At 43.6% G+C, this 20078-nt stretch overlaps 1 protein-coding gene and 1 pseudogene across 1 annotated transcript; both read right to left on the bottom strand.

Moving 5' to 3' along the window:
* Nucleotides 1-12279: 12279 nt before the first annotated feature.
* Nucleotides 12280-13335, bottom strand: LOC133286229 (uncharacterized). The gene has a single exon (XM_061483621.1). The coding sequence runs from the start codon at nt 13333-13335 to the stop codon at nt 12280-12282; it is 1056 nt and encodes a 351-aa protein (XP_061339605.1).
* Nucleotides 13336-14581: 1246 nt separating this feature from the next.
* On the bottom strand, nt 14582-15673 carry LOC133286228 (SKP1-like protein 11; annotated as a pseudogene).
* Nucleotides 15674-20078: the final 4405 nt, after the last annotated feature.

Raw genomic sequence — 20078 nt, 5'->3', positions numbered from 1 at the left:
TTGTCTGCGTTACAAGTTCTCTTTACTGGTTTGTTGGAGATAGTTTCCAAGGTGTAGGCTCCCTTTCCCAAATTTTCCTTGATTTTGCAGGGGCCTTCCCAGTTCGCGGCGAGCTTTCCATCTCTGGCGTTCTTGTTGCCGATGTCGACTCTTCTTAGCACCAAGTCGCCGCTCTGAAATGACCGAGGTCTGACCTTCTTATTGAATCTAGCAGTTACTAGGTTTCTTCAGTGGCGGATTGGGTGCTTGTCCTGTAACCCCACAAGACGAGGTGTAGTTGTTGCACCCAATTTCCTTTGGCATCGAACAACCTTTTCTTGAGCCCATTGATAATCACCTTGTTAGCAGACTCGGCTTGTCCGTTGGTCTGAGGATGTTCCACTGATGCAAACCGATGTGTGATCTTGAAGTCGGTCATTAACTCCTGGAACTTTTTATCAGCGAACTGTGTTCCATTGTCTGTGATGATCTCGGCAGGAATTCCGAATCGGCTAATCAAGTTTCTTTCAAAGAATCTTTGAATCCTAGCCGAGGTAATGGTGGTGAGGGGTTCGGCCTCGATCCATTTGGTGAAGTAGTCGACTGCCACTATCAACCACTTGAGCTGTCCTTCAGCCGCGGTGAAGGGTCCCAACAGGTCCATCCCCCATTTGAAGAATGGCCATGGTGCCGTGATAGTTTGCAGCTCTTCAGGGGGTGCACGAAGGATGAACGCGTGCTTCTGACACTGTTCGCACCTTTTGACGTGCTCCTTCGCGTCTGCCTCCATAGTAGGCCAGTAATATCCTGCCCTCAGTGCCTTCCTGGCTAGGGCTTTTCCTCCCATGTGATGTCCATTTATGCCTTCATGGATCTCGGCCAACGCATATTCAGCTTCATTTTTATTTAGGCATTTCAGCATGGGTGTGTAGAAGCCCTTTTTGCATAGTTGCCCTTCTACTATGGTGAAGCAGGCCGAGTTCTTAACAAGTTTTCTGGCCTCTTGTGTCTCGTCTGGCAGGACCCCTTTTTCCAAGTAGGCCACTATTGGCCTTCTCCAATCCTCAGTCGCGGTTATGACCATGACGCAGGTCGGCTCTAAGATGCTTTGCTGTATCACGGTTCGGTGATTTCCCGATCCATTCGAGCTGGCGAGCTTTGACAGGATGTCCGCCCTGCTGTTTTCATTTCGGGGTATATACTGGATTATTACCTCGTCGAATTCGGCCAACAGCTCCTTGACTTGTTGGAGATATTTCATCATGAGAGGTCCCTTAGCTTGATATTTTCCTTCAACTTGTGAAGTTACCAGTTGCGAATCACTGAGGATTTTTATCCTTCTTGCTCCGTGCTCCTTTGCTTGCACAATCCCTGATATGAAAGCCTCATATTCAGCTTGGTTATTCGAGGTTGGGAATGCTAGGTGAAGTGAATGTTCAATGGACACTCCCTCCGGGCTTTCAATTATTACCCCAGCTCCGCTCCCTTTAGAGTTTGAGGATCCATCGACGTATATCGTCCAGAGATCTTCATTCCCTTCTCTCTTTTCTTTGGACGGGGTTAACTCCAAGATAAAATCGGCCAGCGCCTGAGACTTGATTGCCTGCCGAGGTTCGTATGAAATGTCGAACTCGGAGAGCTCGACAGCCCAGTTAATCATCCTCCCAGCTAGATCCGGCTTGTGTAACACTTGCCTGATGGGCTAGTTGGTTCTCACGACTACTCGGTGCCCTTGGAAGTAAGGTCGGAGTCTCCTTGCCGTGGTAAGGAGAGCAAACGCCACCTTCTCGAGCTTCTGGTAACGGAGTTCAGGTCCTTGCAGTGTCCGGCCTACGTAGTAGATCGGCTGTTGTGATTTGTCGGTCTCCCTTACCAGAGCGGCGTTGATGGCCTCTTCGCCCACAGAAAGGTATAAGATCAATGCTTCTCCGGGCTCTGGCTTGGACAGTACGGGGGGGTGGCCAGGCAACTCTTTATATTTTCAAATGCCCTTTTGCATTCTTCCCCTCATCCGAACTCTGCCTCCTTTTTAAGGAGCTTAAAGAAAGGTAAAGCCTTTTCTGCCGACTTGGGCAGAAATCTTGTTAAGGCCGCAAGGCGACCCGTGAGTTGTTGGATTTCTCTCTTGCTTTCTGGTTGCTTCATCGCGAGGACGGCCTTGCATTTGTCAGGGTTGGCCTCAATTCCCCGGTTGGTGAGCATGAAGCCCAAGAATTTTCCAGCTGGTACTCCGAAGGCGCATTTGGCCGGGTTCAATATGATCTTTCGAGCTCTTAGTTGCTCGAATGTTTCCCTGAGGTCGGCTATATGTGTAGTTATATGCGCTGACTTGACGATCATGTCGTCGATGTACACCTCTGGGTTTCTTCCAATTTGATCTTGGAAAACACGGTTCATCATCCTTTGGTAGGTTGCCCCTGCATTCTTGAGGCCAAAAGGCATGACGTTGTAGCAAAAGTTTCCCTTTTCCGAGATAAACGAGGTCTTCTCGTGGTCATCAGGGTGTAGCGGGATTTGGTTATACTCGGAGTATGCGTCCATGAAAGATAGTAGCTGAAATCCTGACGAATTGTCAACTAGCTGGTCAATGTTTGGCATCGGGTACGAATCTTTCGGGCAGACCTTATTGAGGTTGGTGTAGTCCACGCAAATTCTCCACTTCCCACTCGGTTTCTTCACCATCACCACGTTGGATAACCAGGTGGTGTATTGTATTTCCCTGATGAAACCGGCCTCCAACAGCTCGTCCACGTGTTCGTTCAAAGCCTGACGTCGGTCAGATCCTATCTTCCTCTTCTTTTGGGACACTGGCTTCGATCCCGGGTACATAGAGAGCTTATGACAGCAGAAAGCTGGGTCTATTCCCGGGATCTCCGAAGCCTTCCATGCGAACACGTCGGAGTTTTCACTTAGGAAAGCGGCCAGCTCCCTTTTGAACTCGTCCTCAAAGCCCTTTCCCACCTTAGTGTGCCCTTTTTCTTCCTTCCTAATGCTGACGTCTTCCAGCTCTCCTTGGGGTTATGGACGAGGGGCTTGGAGCTCCTCCCTCATGTCCAGCTCCACCAAGTTTACTTCGTTTCCACATGGGTGTAGAGATTGGTCCCTACCTCCTCCATTTTTGTGCCGAGGGGGAGAAGACGGGCCTCCTTGATTTACTCGTAGGGTCTCATAGTAGCACTCCCTGGATTCTTTCTGATCCCCTCTTATGGTGATAACTTCGTTCTTTGCCCCCAGCGTCTTCAGGGCTTGATGCTTGGTGGAGATCAACATGTTCCAGTCGTGTATTGTAGGTCGGCCAATGATCACATTGTAGGACGACTCGGTGTCTACTACGACGAAACGAACCCTTCCAGCACGGAATGAGTCCTTCGTCCCTAAGGTCAGCTTCAAATCAATGTAGCCCTTTGGGGGGATGACGCTCCATTGAACCCGACCAGCTCGGTGATGCATGGTTTCAAGTCCTTCTCGTCCAGGTTCATCCTTTGAAAAGCGTCCCAGAGAAGTATGTCTGCCGAGCTCCCGTGATCAATAAAGATTCTCTTAACCCGGCAATTGACTAGCACTCCAGTGATCACCAAGCCGTCAGTGTGTCCGGGTACAACCATTTCTAGTTCCTCCTGAGTGAAGAACAGTCTTGGGGGGGTAGAATTGCTGGCTTTCCCTTTGAAGGTTGGCCTGTCTCTTACTGACATGACCTCCTTCAGGTACTTTCTTCTTGCGTTGGCCGTGTCTCCTCCTCCACCCAGAGCTCCGCTTATCACGTTGCACTCAAATTCGGCTTCCTGAAAAACCTCATCTTTATCTTCGACCTCTTTGCCCTTTGTAGGGCGGTCTTGTCTCTGATCCTTTCTATCCTCTCTCTTCGGGCTCCGACTTAGGCTCCGGCTTCTCCGCCTTCGCTTATTATTCTTCTTGCCCTGAGTTCTGATGATGTATTGTTTCAATTTCCCCTCTCTGATGTGTTTTTCGATGGCATCTCGGAGGTCCCAGCAGTCATCCGTGATGTGACCGTTCTGGTCATGGAAAGCGTAGTATTTGTTTCTATCCAATCCACTCTTGGCTTTCAGGGGTCGAGGTCTCTCGACATTGCGCATTTCAGTCTGGGCCACCTCTTTCCATATCCTAGACCTGGACATGTTCAAAGGCGTGTAATCATCATATTTGCTCCTTGGGGATCGGTCATCCGACCTATTCTCCCGAGTGTCTTTTCCCTTCTTCGCCCCCCGTTGATCCCGGTCTTTGTTTTTCTTGCTTGGACTCCTGCGATTCGGGCTTCGACCTCAGGATTCCCCATAAGCCTTCTGCATGTCCTCCACATTAATGTATTTGTCCGACCTTCGTCGGAACTCCTCCAGGTCATTGACCGGGTTCTTGTAAATTGACTTCGCCAGTGGAGAATCGCCATCTAATCCCGAGATGATCAGATGCAAGTGTACTGGCTCAGTTAAATTCCGAACCTTTAGGGTGGCATCTTTGAACCTATTGAGGTATTTCCTCAATGATTCATTCTCCTTTTTTCGGATTCTTCCCAAGGCGTAGGCCGGCATTGGATGCGCCTTGCTTGTTGCGAAATTCAACCGGAAAGTTCGGTCTAGGTCCTCGAACGAGTCAATCGAGTTCCTGGGAAGCCTGGTTATCCAGGCCATTGCCTGGCCTGTTAACGTCGTCGCGAAGATTCTGGCCTTGATAGGTCCAGTTATCCCATTGAACAACATTTCGGTCTTGAAAGCCTCTAAATGGGCCTCCGGGTCTTGACTTCCGTCGTACGGTGGTATCTTGGCACTCTTGAATCTCGGCGGTATTGCCAAGTTCATGAGCCTTTCAGTGAATGGGCTATCGTTAGCCTCCTCATCAAGGAGATAATTATCTCCTTGGTTGTTGACTGGTCCTCCGCCCTCTTGGAGTTATCCTGCTTATTACTGGGGTTCACCCCGGCTGGTGTCTTTAGGTTACTGCCTATTGCTCTGACCGACTTAAAATAGCAATCCCGAGATTCTTTTTGATCCCCAGGAATGGTGATTACTGTGTTCTGCTTACCAATCATCTTGAGCTTCTGATGCTTGGTGGAGACCAGCATATCCCAATCGTGGATAGTTGGCCTTCCCAGAATTACGCTATACTCCGACGGGAAGTCAGCCACTATGAATCTTATCCTTTCCGACTTGTAAGCCTCCTTTGTTCCCAAGGTAAGCCTCAGGTCAATGTATCCCTTAGGGATAGTATCGCGGCCATTGAACACAATCAAAGCCGTGTTGCAGGGTTTCAAATCTTCCACATCCAGGTTCATATTCTGGAATGCCTGCCACAGAATTATGTCGGTACAGCTGCCGTTATCTACGAACATCTTCTTGACTTTACAGTTGACTATTGTGCCGGTGATAACTAACCCGTCAACGTGTCCCGGCATGACATCTTCCAATTCTTTCTTTGTAAAAAATAGCAGTGGTGCTTCTGGTTCGGCTCCTTTAAACTTGGGTTGTTCTCGAATGGAAAGCACCTCTCTTAAATACTTTCTCCTGGCATTCATTGTATCACCTCCTCCACCAAAACCCCCGCTAATAACATTGCACTCAAACTCAGGTTCTATGAATTCATCATCCTCTTCTTTGGCCGGCTTCTTACCTCGGCCTTCATCCCTGAACTTCTTTTCTCGGGGCGGGCTTATAAGTTGTCCTCCTCTCCTCTTCTTATTATTCTTCCACCCTTGAGTTCTTATCAAGTATTGACGCAACTTTCCTTCCCTGATATATCTTTCAATTGCGTCCCTTAGATCCCAGCATTCATCGGTTGTATGGCCAGGGCCATCATGGAACGCGCAATATCGAGATTGGTCCAGGCTGGCTGGATTTTGTAATGGTCGTGGCCTATCCACCCTCTTCATTTCGGTGGATGCTACCTCTCTCCAGATTTGGGATCTGGACGAATTCATAGGTGTATATCTATCAAATTTAACTTTAGTTGAAACTTTCTCTTCTGGCCTTTTACCCCGGAAATCACTTTGCCTTCGATTTCCGAGTTTCTCCATCTGGCCGTGGTGTTGCCTTGGGTCTGCATTTTCAATCTCCATCTGCTCGAGCTCCAAATATTTTTTGGACCGTGCAGTGAACTCAACTAGAGTTCGGACTGGGTTTTTGTATACGGATCTAGCTAACCTGGAGGATCCGTGGAGGCCGGCAATCACCAAATGTAAATGAACATTCTCAGACAACCCGGGAACTTGTAAGGCGGCCATTTTGAAACGGTCAAAATACTTCAGCAGCGTTTCACTAGGTTGCTGTTTTATTTTTCCCAGCGCGAATTCAAACTTGGGCTGTTTTTTACTTGTAGCAAAATTCAGCAAGAATCTACCTCCGAACTCTTCAAACGATTTGATGGATCCCGCTGGTAGAGATGAGAACCATGATTCAGCTGCTCCCATCAACGTGGTCGCAAATAAACGGGTTATCAACGGCTCTTCAATTCCCTTAATGTACATCACCGTATCAAAGGCATCCAAATGCACTTGGGGGTCTTGCGCTCCATCGTATTTTGGGATTTCAGACAAGTTGAGGTTCTCTGGAAATGGTGCATCCACGATCTCGTCAACGAAGGGGCTGTCATTGTACTGCCCCCTGTGATACTTCCTCCTGTAGACCCTGGATACGTCGTTCGGGTTTGGGTTCCGGGATGGGCGTCTCCATTCTGAAGACTGGGGGTTCTCTTCCAGCCTTCCCGGTTGTCCTATGCCGCCGTTATGAACTTCGGGTCCTTGATTATGAACCACATGGGGTGTGCTTCTCTGAGGCCGGCTTTCGATATTTCCAATTCCTCTCCCCCGACCCCGGGTCCCATCAGGGTTCGCCTGGGTGCTAGTGATCCGCAGATCATTCATGACCCGTGTTATGGCTCGTTCCGGGTTCGGGTTGGCGGTTCGACCTACTCGAGCCTCCAGCTCTCGCATCTGTCTGGCATCTGCCTCCTTTTCAAGCCCATGTCTTCTCTCCATCTCCTCCATTCTCCGAAGTACTGCGGCAACAACCATATCTGTTACCCGAGAATCACCAACTGCATCGTTTGGTGCCTGCCCAGCATCCGCCGTTTGTTCCTCCATCGGTTGTAACCCTTGCACGTATGGGGCGTCTGGATTGACGGCTGGAGTTGATGCCGAATCAGAGTGCACATCACTCACGTGCACTGCATCGGTATCAATCTGCCGATGATCCGATGGATTCTCCCCGATTGGAGAAATAGGCTGGATCCTGGAATTCGATCTTGATGGTTGTCGAAATCCACTTCTTGTCGTTCTCACCATCGTGGATTTCGATCACGTAGTAGTGGAAAAGTTTTCCCACAGACGGCGCCACTGTTCTGCCGTGGGCAGAGGTGTCCGACTGTAAGTCGGTTGTTTGATGTTGGATCTATAGCTTTCTCTCTAGATACCTATGGAGTAGGTATCTTGGGGACAGCGAATCACTACACACAATATGATGGCCTTAGCCTGAAGGGGTGTGTGTGTGCGATGTCGTGCTTGAAAGAAAATAGGGTTAGAGAGAGATCAGCCATACCTGTGGTCTTTAGCTCCTATTTATAGAGCTTACCTTTGGGCTTGTGTAGGTTGGGCTTCTTGCTGTCGTGGGCCTTTCCCTGGTCCATAACATATATATATATATATATATATATATATATATATATAAAGCTTCAAGTAATGAATCTACCACAAAACAAACAGTGTAGTAACTAAGGAAAACAAAACATAAGACCTATAATCGATAATGTAATATCATAAACCCTCTGGAAACACAAGCATCAATCTCACTCAAAAGCCATGTTAGGTCCTGGATAGACCGTATTGCTATACCGTGAGGTATGCGCTCAGAGATAATGTATAATCAGATGTATACTAGGCTTATAGCCGAGGTCCCAATCACTGCGCACAAGCAATAGGCTTATAGCCAAGGGGTGGGTGTGTGCACAGTGTGGGCAGTATTCGTAAATAGGTTCAAAGTGTGTACCTGGGGTCCTTAGGCTCTTATTTATAAGGATTACCTTCCTAGGCTTGGGCCTTTTGAGCTCCCCAGATTGCATTAGGGTTCAGCTCCCTTTCTGTTGGGATGTGACCCTTATCTTGTGCCCTTTGACTGTTTAATGTTGTTGAGATATTCATGAATCTATCTCTTAGTAGATTCTTAGGTGAGTAGTTGGGATATGATATTCATATCCATAACAGTTTCCCCCCAGCTCGGTATTCCGAGGCTCGGAATGCCGAGGTGTTTGCTATATCATCTCGGATTTGATTCACCCGAGTTCACTCATTTCGGTATTGAGCCTTTGAAAGTTTGGGTCCACGACATTACTCGGAATCACTTTTGCCGAGGTCGTTCGCGTGATGCTTTTTGACCTTCCTTGGTATTGTATGTTGAAATCGGTTTTTAACATGTCGGATTCGCCACGAGTCCGACCTATGCCTTCAGGCATTGTTTGTTCCGAGTTTCGACTTCGTTGTATCGGGCCGAGTTGAAGTTCTTGGTCATGTTACGACTTTCGGCTGCGACCTCATGGACTTCAAGTCTAACTATAGTAGACCTTTAGCTTGTCCGCGTTCCAAGTTCTCTTTACTGGTTTGTTGGAGATAGTTTCCAAGGTGTAGGCTCCCTTTCCCAAATTTTCCTTGATTTTGCAGGGGCCTTCCCAGTTCGCGGCGAGCTTTCCATCTCTGGCGTTCTTGTTGCCGATGTCGACTCTTCTTAGCACCAAGTCGCCGCTCTGAAATGACCGAGGTCTGACCTTCTTATTGAATCTAGCAGTTACTAGGTTTCTTCAGTGGCGGATTGGGTGCTTGTCCTGTAACCCCACAAGACGAGGTGTAGTTGTTGCACCCAATTTCCTTTGGCATCGAACAACCTTTTCTTGAGCCCATTGATAATCACCTTGTTAGCAGACTCGGCTTGTCCGTTGGTCTGAGGATGTTCCACTGATGCAAACCGATGTGTGATCTTGAAGTCGGTCATTAACTCCTGGAACTTTTTATCAGCGAACTGTGTTCCATTGTCTGTGATGATCTCGGCAGGAATTCCGAATCGGCTAATCAAGTTTCTTTCAAAGAATCTTTGAATCCTAGCCGAGGTAATGGTGGTGAGGGGTTCGGCCTCGATCCATTTGGTGAAGTAGTCGACTGCCACTATCAACCACTTGAGCTGTCCTTCAGCCGCGGTGAAGGGTCCCAACAGGTCCATCCCCCATTTGAAGAATGGCCATGGTGCCGTGATAGTTTGCAGCTCTTCAGGGGGTGCACGAAGGATGAACGCGTGCTTCTGACACTGTTCGCACCTTTTGACGTGCTCCTTCGCGTCTGCCTCCATAGTAGGCCAGTAATATCCTGCCCTCAGTGCCTTCCTGGCTAGGGCTTTTCCTCCCATGTGATGTCCATTTATGCCTTCATGGATCTCGGCCAACGCATATTCAGCTTCATTTTTATTTAGGCATTTCAGCATGGGTGTGTAGAAGCCCTTTTTGCATAGTTGCCCTTCTACTATGGTGAAGTGAAGCAGGCCGAGTTCTTAACAAGTTTTCTGGCCTCTTGTGTCTCGTCTGGCAGGACCCCTTTTTCCAAGTAGGCCACTATTGGCCTTCTCCAATCCTCAGTCGCGGTTATGACCATGACGCAGGTCGGCTCTAAGATGCTTTGCTATATCACGGTTCGGTGATTTCCCGATCCATTCGAGCTGGCGAGCTTTGACAGGATGTCCGCCCTGCTGTTTTCATTTCGGGGTATATACTGGATTATTACCTCGTCGAATTCGGCCAACAGCTCCTTGACTTGTTGGAGATATTTCATCATGAGAGGTCCCTTAGCTTGATATTTTCCTTCAACTTGTGAAGTTACCAGTTGCGAATCACTGAGGATTTTTATCCTTCTTGCTCCGTGCTCCTTTGCTTGCACAATCCCTGATATGAAAGCCTCATATTCAGCTTGGTTATTCGAGGTTGGGAATGCTAGGTGAAGTGAATGTTCAATGGACACTCCCTCCGGGCTTTCAATTACTACCCCAGCTCCGCTTCCTTTAGGGTGTGTTTGGTACAAGAGAAATTTTTTAGTGACCGGGAATCATGATTAATGGGAATTCAGTGCTCCGCTCCCTTTGAGGTGAAGTTTCAATGGACACTCCCTCCGGGCTTTCAATTATTACCCCAGCTCCGCTCCCTTTAGAGTTTGAGGATCCATCGACGTATATCGTCCAGAGATCTTCATTCCCTTCTCTCTTTTCTTTGGACGGGGTTAACTCCAAGATAAAATCGGCCAGCGCCTGAGACTTGATTGCCTGCCGAGGTTCGTATGAAATGTCGAACTCGGAGAGCTCGACAGCCCAGTTAATCATCCTCCCAGCTAGATCCGGCTTGTGTAACACTTGCCTGATGGGCTAGTTGGTTCTCACGACTACTCGGTGCCCTTGGAAGTAAGGTCGGAGTCTCCTTGCCGTGGTAAGGAGAGCAAACGCCACCTTCTCGAGCTTCTGGTAACGGAGTTCAGGTCCTTGCAGTGTCCGGCCTACGTAGTAGATCGGCTGTTGTGATTTGTCGGTCTCCCTTACCAGAGCGGCGTTGATGGCCTCTTCGCCCACAGAAAGGTATAAGATCAATGCTTCTCCGGGCTCTGGCTTGGACAGTGCGGGGGGTGGCCAGGCAACTCTTTATATTTTCAAATGCCCTTTTGCATTCTTCCCCTCATCCGAACTCTGCCTCCTTTTTAAGGAGCTTAAAGAAAGGTAAAGCCTTTTCTGCCGACTTGGGCAGAAATCTTGTTAAGGCCGCAAGGCGACCCGTGAGTTGTTGGATTTCTCTCTTGCTTTCTGGTTGCTTCATCGCGAGGACGGCCTTGCATTTGTCAGGGTTGGCCTCAATTCCCCGGTTGGTGAGCATGAAGCCCAAGAATTTTCCAGCTGGTACTCCGAAGGCGCATTTGGCCGGGTTCAATATGATCTTTCGAGCTCTTAGTTGCTCGAATGTTTCCCTGAGGTCGGCTATATGTGTAGTTATATGCGCTGACTTGACGATCATGTCGTCGATGTACACCTCTGGGTTTCTTCCAATTTGATCTTGGAAAACGGTTCATCATCCTTTGGTAGGTTGCCCCTGCATTCTTGAGGCCAAAAGGCATGACGTTGTAGCAAAAGTTTCCCTTTTCCGAGATAAACGAGGTCTTCTCGTGGTCATCAGGGTGTAGCGGGATTTGGTTATACTCGGAGTATGCGTCCATGAAAGATAGTAGCTGAAATCCTGACGAATTGTCAACTAGCTGGTCAATGTTTGGCATCGGGTACGAATCATTCGGGCAGACCTTATTGAGGTTGGTGTAGTCCACGCAAATTCTCCACTTCCCACTCGGTTTCTTCACCATCACCACGTTGGATAACCAGGTGGTGTATTGTATTTCCCTGATGAAACCGGCCTCCAACAGCTCGTCCACGTGTTCGTTCAAAGCCTGACGTCGGTCAGATCCTATCTTCCTCTTCTTTTGGGACACTGGCTTCGATCCCGGGTACATAGAGAGCTTATGACAGCAGAAAGCTGGGTCTATTCCCGGGATCTCCGAAGCCTTCCATGCGAACACGTCGGAGTTTTCACTTAGGAAAGCGGCCAGCTCCCTTTTGAACTCGTCCTCAAAGCCCTTTCCCACCTTAGTGTGCCCTTTTTCTTCCTTCCTAATGCTGACGTCTTCCAGCTCTCCTTGGGGTTATGGACGAGGGGCTTGGAGCTCCTCCCTCATGTCCAGCTCCACCAAGTTTACTTCGTTTCCACATGGGTGTAGAGATTGGTCCCTACCTCCTCCATTTTTGTGCCGAGGGGGAGAAGACGGGCCTCTTTGATTTACTCGTAGGGTCTCATAGTAGCACTCCCTGGATTCTTTCTGATCCCCTCTTATGGTGATAACTTCGTTCTTTGCCCCCAGCGTCTTCAGGGCTTGATGCTTGGTGGAGATCAACATGTTCCAGTCGTGTATTGTAGGTCGGCCAATGATCACATTGTAGGACGACTCGGTGTCTACTACGACGAAACGAACCCTTCCAGCACGGAATGAGTCCTTCGTCCCTAAGGTCAGCTTCAAATCAATGTAGCCCTTTGGGGGGGATGACGCTCCATTGAACCCGACCAGCTCGGTGATGCATGGTTTCAAGTCCTTCTCGTCCAGGTTCATCCTTTGAAAAGCGTCCTAGAGAAGTATGTCTGCCGAGCTCCCGTGATCAATAAAGATTCTCTTAACCCGGCAATTGACTAGCACTCCAGTGATCACCAAGCCGTCAGTGTGTCCGGGTACAACCATTTCTAGTTCCTCCTGAGTGAAGAACAGTCTTGGGGGGTAGAATTGTTGGGTTTCCCTTTGAAGGTTGGCCTGTCTCTTACTGACATGACCTCCTTCAGGTACTTTCTTCTTGCGTTGGCCGTGTCTCCTCCTCCACCCAGAGCTCCGCTTATCACGTTGCACTCAAATTCGGCTTCCTGAAAAACCTCATCTTTATCTTCGACCTCTTTGCCCTTTGTAGGGCGGTCTTGTCTCTGATCCTTTCTATCCTCTCTCTTCAGGCTCCGACTTAGGCTCTGGCTTCTCCGCCTTCGCTTATTATTCTTCTTGCCCTGAGTTCTGATGATGTATTGTTTCAATTTCCCCTCTCTGATGTGTTTTTCGATGGCATCTCGGAGGTCCCAGCAGTCATCCGTGATGTGACCGTTCTGGTCATGGAAAGCGCAGTATTTGTTTCTATCCAATCCACTCTTGGCTTTCAGGGGTCGAGGTCTCTCGACATTGCGCATTTCAGTCTGGGCCACCTCTTTCCATATCCTAGACCTGGACATGTTCAAAGGCGTGTAATCATCATATTTGCTCCTTGGGGATCGGTCATCCGACCTATTCTCCCGAGTGTCTTTTCCCTTCTTCGCCCCCCGTTGATCCCGGTCTTTGTTTTTCTTGCTTGGACTCTTGTTATTCGGGCTTCGACCTCTGGATTCCCCATAAGCCTTCTGCATGTCCTCCACATCAATGTATTTGTCCGACCTTCGTCGGAACTCCTCCAGGTCATTGACCGGGTTCTTGTAAATTGACTTCGCCAGTGGAGAATCGCCATCTAATCCCGAGATGATCAGATGCAAGTGTACTGGCTCAGTTAAATTCTGAACCTTTAGGGTGGCATCTTTGAACCTATTGAGGTATTTCCTCAATGATTCATTCTCCTTTTTTCGGATTCTTCCCAAGGCGTAGGCCGGCATTGGATGCGCCTTGCTTGTTGCGAAATTCAACCGGAAAGTTCGGTCTAGGTCCTCGAACGAGTCAATCGAGTTCCTAGGAAGCCTGGTTATCCAGGCCATTGCCTGGCCTGTTAACATCGTCGCGAAGATTCTGGCTTGATAGGTCTAGTTATCCCATTGAACAACATTTCGGTCTTGAAAGCCTCTAAATGGGCCTCCGGGTCTTGACTTTCGTCGTACGGTGGTATCTTGGCACTCTTGAATCTCGGCGGTATTGCCAAGTTCATGAGCCTTTCAGTGAATGGGCTATCATTAGCCTCCTCATGAAGGAGATAATTATCTCCTTGGTTGTTGACTAGTCCTCCGCCCTCCTGGTGGTTGTCATGGCGGGGAATTCTACATATTTCCTTCTATCGTGGCCGCGTTTTGATGTTGTGGCTCATTAGCCTGGCCTGCGCTTCCACCTCGTCCTGCTCCTCTAGCTTGGCCTGCTCTTCCACCTCGGCCTGCTCCTCCAGCTCGTCCCACAAGGTTTTGATTTTGCAGCTCAGCCTCCAGCGCCTCCATCCTCTGGGCATTCAGCCCTTGTTGAGCCAGGAATCTGTTCTCCATCTCCTGCATCCTTTGGAGGATCGCATTCATGGCCACAGTGGTTATGTCCCTGAATTGTTCATTATGTGGAGGTGGGCGCACTGGGCCCGCTATCGTGTTGGGTTGGGTTCTGGAGGGCAGTCCTTGAGTGCCGACCTCGCTGACCTGGACTTCTACTAGCACAGGGGTCACAACTGATTGGAGTTGTTCCAATGCAGGTTGGTGTGGAGGCATTTGGGAAGTGCTAGACGTCGAACGGGTGTTCGTCATCGTGGAATGGGAATCGAAATTTATCGTCCCCACAGACGGCGCCAATGTTAGGTCCTGGATAGACCGTATTGCTATACCGTGAGGTATGCGCTCAGATAATGTATAATAAGATGTATACTAGGTTTATAGTCAAGGTCTCAATCACTGCGCACAAGCAATAGGCTTATAGCCAAGGGGTGGGTGTGTGCACAATGTGGGAAGTATTCGTAAATAGGTTCAAAGTGTGTACCTGGGGTCCTTAGGCTCTTATTTATAAGGATTACCTTCCTAGGTTGGGCGTTTTGATCTCCCCAGATTGCATTAGGGTTCAGCTCCCTTTCTGTTGGGATGTGACCCTTATCTTGTGCCCTTTGACTGTTTAATGTTGTTGAGATATTCATGAATCTATCTCTTAGTAGATTCTTAGGTGAGTAGTTGGGATATGATATTCATATCCATAACAAGCCCATTTATTCTCATTCTGAATGGCCTCTTCTTCTTCAGGACTAAATTCATTCTTTATATTGAAGTATTGGCATATCTCCTATTCTTCAGGACTAAAATCATTCTTTATATTGAAGTATTGGCGTATCTCTTCTGGACTCTCATCCTTTATCAAGTTTGCCATAGTTTGACATGTCAGATCCAACAGACTCTCAATTTCCAAATAATTTGCCGCCTGAAAAAGAAAAGTACCACAAATTAACAATACTATAAAAGCACTTTGATTAAACAACACATCAACGCTAAGATATATATATATGGATAAACATACATGACAAAATTTCTAAAATATACAAATCCCTAATCCAAAGTTAGATTCCATAAAGTAAAACACAATTTGTAAAAATTAGGATAGAAATAACGAAGATGTAGCACATTACAGATATGTATTAATTTGCGCAATTCAATGGATTTTTACCTTTTTTCACCTTTAATTTTAGCAAAGTACTGATTCTGCAGTTAAAATTTGCGCTTTCTTGATTATTCATTTTACTCACTTATAAAGTTAAAATTTTATGGGAAGTGATTTTTTTTACTTGAAAATTCAAATTCAGGGAGACACAAACCCCTCAAATCAGAATGACATTCTATTTAATTGAGAATTTAAAATAAAATTAAATATAGAGCAAAAGTTGAAAATCAAATCCAAATTACCAATAATATTAAGTTATTAACACTTATCAGCGAAACAATTATTATTTTTTTTAATTTTTGTTATCTCGAGATAATAAAATCCATGTTAAAATTAGGAGGATACACCATCGGATTAAAAACCATTCACTAACTATAACATTATTAAATGGTTGAGACAATTGTTATATATGTGGATGTGAATATTTAGATGCACTCACCATCAATACAAGGAAGAGGGTGTGCTTATCCACCTCAACAAATTCATCATCCCATTTTTTGAGAGCATCTATGTTGTTGTTGTCGTCGTCCTCTGCATGATGCTTGTTGCAATACTCAAGAACCTTTGCGAGGACGAGACTGTTGACATTCTCAAGAGGAATAACACCGATTGAACTATCACCGCTTCCTCCACCTCAAACATGTTTTTCTCTGAACTACGCAATTTTATCATCTTGTTAGAAGAAGAAAAAGAAGAAGAAGAAGAAGAAGAAGAAGACATGGTCAAATGTAAAGAGAAAAAGATTGTAGAGAGATAGGGCACAATGAGTAGAATAAGCATTGAGAGGGTTGGGTTTGCGTTGCACTTATATATATAGAAAATTATTAAGGATTTTTTTCCCCTCAAGTAACTCAGAAATAGGATTACAAAATTGCATAAATCTATTTCAAATTTGAATCAAATCAGAACAAGATATTCTAAATTCATTATCTAGATTATATATGTATTACTTGGGAATTCATAAGATTTATTTATACTGGTTGAAAATTCACTTTATTATTTGTTCCGTCAAAATACTGATTGATAAGATTACATGGTAAATTTTAATCTATAATTTGATGTAATCTTATCAAAATCATGAGATTATCTATTAATTAATCCTTGTTTTCGGATACAATTAATTAGTATCCCTTATAAAATACGCAAAGATATTCAAAAAAACTATTATCTTTCAAGATCCAACTTATGGTAATAACGGGTTTTTTTAATAAAAATAAAAAATAAAATAAAATCTTTAAGGAGGCGGTGGCCAAGATTGTAATCTCACTTTGGTTTTATTTTATTTTTTTAGTTTTTTTTAAAAGTCGAAATACACATAAACTGAGAAAGTCCATCTAAATAGACTCTTAAGAAAAAAACGAAAATTACCCGCATCGTATCATCTTTTCTTGTTATCTTTATTTAACCAAAAATATATATTTCAGTCAATCAAATTAATTATGAAAAAATATTTGTCCTTTTAAAGGATCTAATCTTATATCATTTTAGATCATAACAGTTGATTTCCGTCAATTAACAGGTAAGATTTATTGGGTTTTATTGTGAATTAATAATTAATTAATAAATTTGACCTAATAAATCTTAATCGTTGATGAACGCAAATCAACGGTTAGGATATAAAAGGACATAAGTTTAGATCTTTAAGGAGGCGGTGGCCAAGATTATAATAACGTTAATAAAGGTATAGTATCCCTTTATGGTGTGCAACTCTCATTCTCTGCAACTCTTTTTGGGTCAGCATTTGAGAGGGTTGGGTTTGCGTTGCACTAATATATATAAAAAACTATTAAGGATTTTTTTTCCCTCAAGTAACTCAGAAATAGATCACAAAATTGCATAAATCTATTTCAAATTTCAAATTTGAATCAAATCAGAACCTTGAATGATTATAATAAAAGATATAATTATTATTAATTGTGACGTTTTCAAAGTTTCAACCTTGAATGGCATTGATTGTGAAATTCGAATTTCAAAGTTTTCACCTTAAAAGAAAATAGTAAATGACATTGATTGAGAAATTGAAATTGAAGTTTGGAAGTTTTTAACCTTGAATAAAAATAATAAATGATATAATTAGTATTAACTAGAAAGTTTTCAACCTTCAATATTTTATGAAAGAAATCAGTAAAATCATCATGAAAAAATGAGATATAAGCAGTCTAAGCACACTATTTTTATTTTTTTATTTTTTCTGGTCAGGAGGGGAGCAAAATCATTGTAATTATCTTTGATATGCTTTGCCAATTTAGCACAGCTTATTGAAAGAATTTTGGGAAAGCTATAGTATCAATAATTAATGATTCCAACACAAGGTTTAAAATTCAAAAATTATAGACACAAAGGCATTAACAAGAGCAGCAACAGTAAACCCCCCTTAATTTCGTTAGTCAAAAGAAAAATAAAAAAATAGAACATATTCACAAGGCAAACCCAAACAAAAGAATAGAAAAAAAGAAGAAAAAAAGACAAAGAAGAACAACTTAATTTCCAAAGAGAACCCCATCGACTTTTATGAAAGTGGCATTCCCAGCAGTTAAAAACCCTTCATCATCATATGCATATCCAATTCTTCACAATTTTTGGGTTGTCTTTATAATGATTCTTTTACCATAAAATAACACTTTTTTAAAGATTAACACTAAGAAATTGTAGAGGATCCGGATCTGGCTTTAGAGTAAGAAACCTCCTATATATCTCTGTTCATGATTGTAATAGGCTTTATGGCCTTTTGTATTCAATTGAAGTTGAAACTGTTATTTCTTTCTTTTATTTTCTAGGTTGATATTCTTTAACCTCTTTTGTGCATTATCATCATGGGTTTAATGTTTGTCATTTTAGGAGAGAGATAGACACAAGGAATGAAAATCATGGGATAGAAAGAAAGTGGGTGGTTTTATTTATTTAAATTTTAATTAAAAAATATATTTTTATTTGTGTCTTTCTCTCTCTCTCAAAATGACATAACTTTATGTCATTTAAAATGAAAACACTTTTCCCTATCATCATTTGCTTAATTTGATTTTGAATGTTTAAATGTTAGATAACTCAAAACATATAAGATTGCCATAAAGCATAGCTTATATCTTTTATTTTTCGATATAAGTAAAAATGTAGATCTAATTATTCATGCCATGCACGCGATTATTAAGTAAGTGGTGTATATATTTGCTAAATTATTATAATAAATATAAATGTATTTTGATATACAATTTGAAACATATAGAAATTTATTATAAAACACTATTTTTATTTAAACTAAAACAATAGCCGCCAAGATAATTTTGTGAAGCAGGCCAAACAAAAGGGCAATCAACTGGTACAAAAAAAACAATGCTTTGACCACTAAACTTTCTACCCCTAGTAGCGAGTTTGTTATGCTAATGGGAACGTACCACGTGACATAACCAAACTTGCTACTAAGCGTAGCGAGTTTGGACGCATGGCAATCTTTTTAAAAATACTATTGGCATGACATTTAATAAATTTTTTTAAAAAAGGGATTTGTTGGACACTGTTCCATGATTCTTTCTATATGAAAGCCTATATATAATTAAACATGTGCGGTGACTCTATCAGGAAAATAAGCGCCTGAGAGCAATGTTATTAAAATCGGTCTGGTCATTAACTCGGTCGAGATACTGGGTTAGTGGTTCAACTAGTGGTTCATTGGTTGAATCGCATGAATCGGTGATTATATATAAATCTATAGTTCATATTAAAAAAATTTATAAACTTACTCAAATAGCTAAAAAAATTAATTTAAATTTTTAAATTTTTTAATATAAAAAATAATAAATTTTACATTATTATCCAATAAAGAATCAAACAAACATATAGTGCTTGTGATACTGGTGTTTCAGGTTGAGGAAATGACCTGAACAAACATATAGTGCTTCAGACAACTTAATTAGAGGAGGAAGGTAGTGTTGTGAAAAGTGCTCTTCTGGGAACACTTGTAATTTCATTTGAGTTGTTTTCTTGATTGCATGAAGGGGCAGTGTGAAAAGTGCTCTTCTGGGAACACTTATTGTTGAGATTTATCTTTTCTTCTGCATTTTCCATGCTTGCTTTTCCTTTCACCTAATGGTAACTCTTTATTCTCTGCTGTACACATTTCTTCCTACTTTTTGGAAGCTTCTTTTCAACGTTTCCTGCAAAGTGGTCAGAGAGATTGAGTTACAGGTGCATTTAATGAACCAATCTATTCCCTTTTTTCCTATATTTCTCAAATGATTACTTCATCAACTGTTCCTTACTGTGTTTTTGTTATAGAGATCTAAACATGTGTTTTTAATGCAAAAATTGGTCACCAGATGAAGGAACAGATGGCCTTTTACTGCCAAAATGAGCTTAGATGGGAACAAATTTTCATCCCATTAACATGCAACATATAACAGTTTATATCCATATACCGTATGAAAGAACCACCCTTCCTTGAAGTTTGGTGGAACAAACGGAAGATTAACCCTAAGGACCGAAAGCTTACCTAACAAGCAATGTCCTCCAACAAATCTCGTGTCCATAGAGTCACAAATGCGATCTCTCGCAAGGTCACAACCTAGTTCTAAGATGTGAAGACAATTAGTACATAACTAAAGTATCACATTTAATTTCCAATACTACACATACAAGACACCTACACTTGATTTTGACTCCAATTTATCAAAATGTTCTAAAGGGCGATTTTATAATTTTTTCTTTCTTGGGAACCTATCCCAAGCATGTTTAACAAAGGGACCAACCTACAAATCACCCTCCAACTACTCATACCATTAAGTTTTCGAAATTGACATATAGTCAAAACCATGATTTTCTACAGTGAGCTAAACAGTGATTTCTTTTGTTCTCTTTCATCAAGAAGCACTCCTAAGCATATTTAAAAAGGAAATTATATCCAAATAACTATCTAACTATCCATACCATCAAATCCCAATTTACAAACCCTAATCTCATGTATTTTCTCCAAAAACACAAAAGGGAAGTTGGGTACTTACCTTGGAAGCTTCAATAACAAAGATTGCAATAATAACTTAAGTATTTATCCACTAAAACTCTTCCTCCTTGCCCAAATCTGAAATGCTCTCTCTCAAAGTGGGTTTCTTTTCCTCTCACAAATAAACATCAA

This window comes from Gastrolobium bilobum, unplaced genomic scaffold (genome assembly GCF_033153095.1).
Source record: "Gastrolobium bilobum isolate Gb01-03AN ecotype WA unplaced genomic scaffold, APGP_CSIRO_Gbil_v1 utg112830, whole genome shotgun sequence".
NCBI classification, from domain to species: domain Eukaryota; kingdom Viridiplantae; phylum Streptophyta; class Magnoliopsida; order Fabales; family Fabaceae; genus Gastrolobium; species Gastrolobium bilobum.
The sequence above is the reverse complement of the archived record's forward strand: the minus strand, read 5'-3'. Positions and strand labels throughout refer to the sequence as shown.

What these genes read in the sequence shown, in the direction of transcription:
- LOC133286229 (XM_061483621.1), bottom strand. Translation starts at nt 13,335, where the DNA reads ATGTTAACAGGCCAGGCAATGGCCTGGATAACCAGGCTTCCTAGGAAC.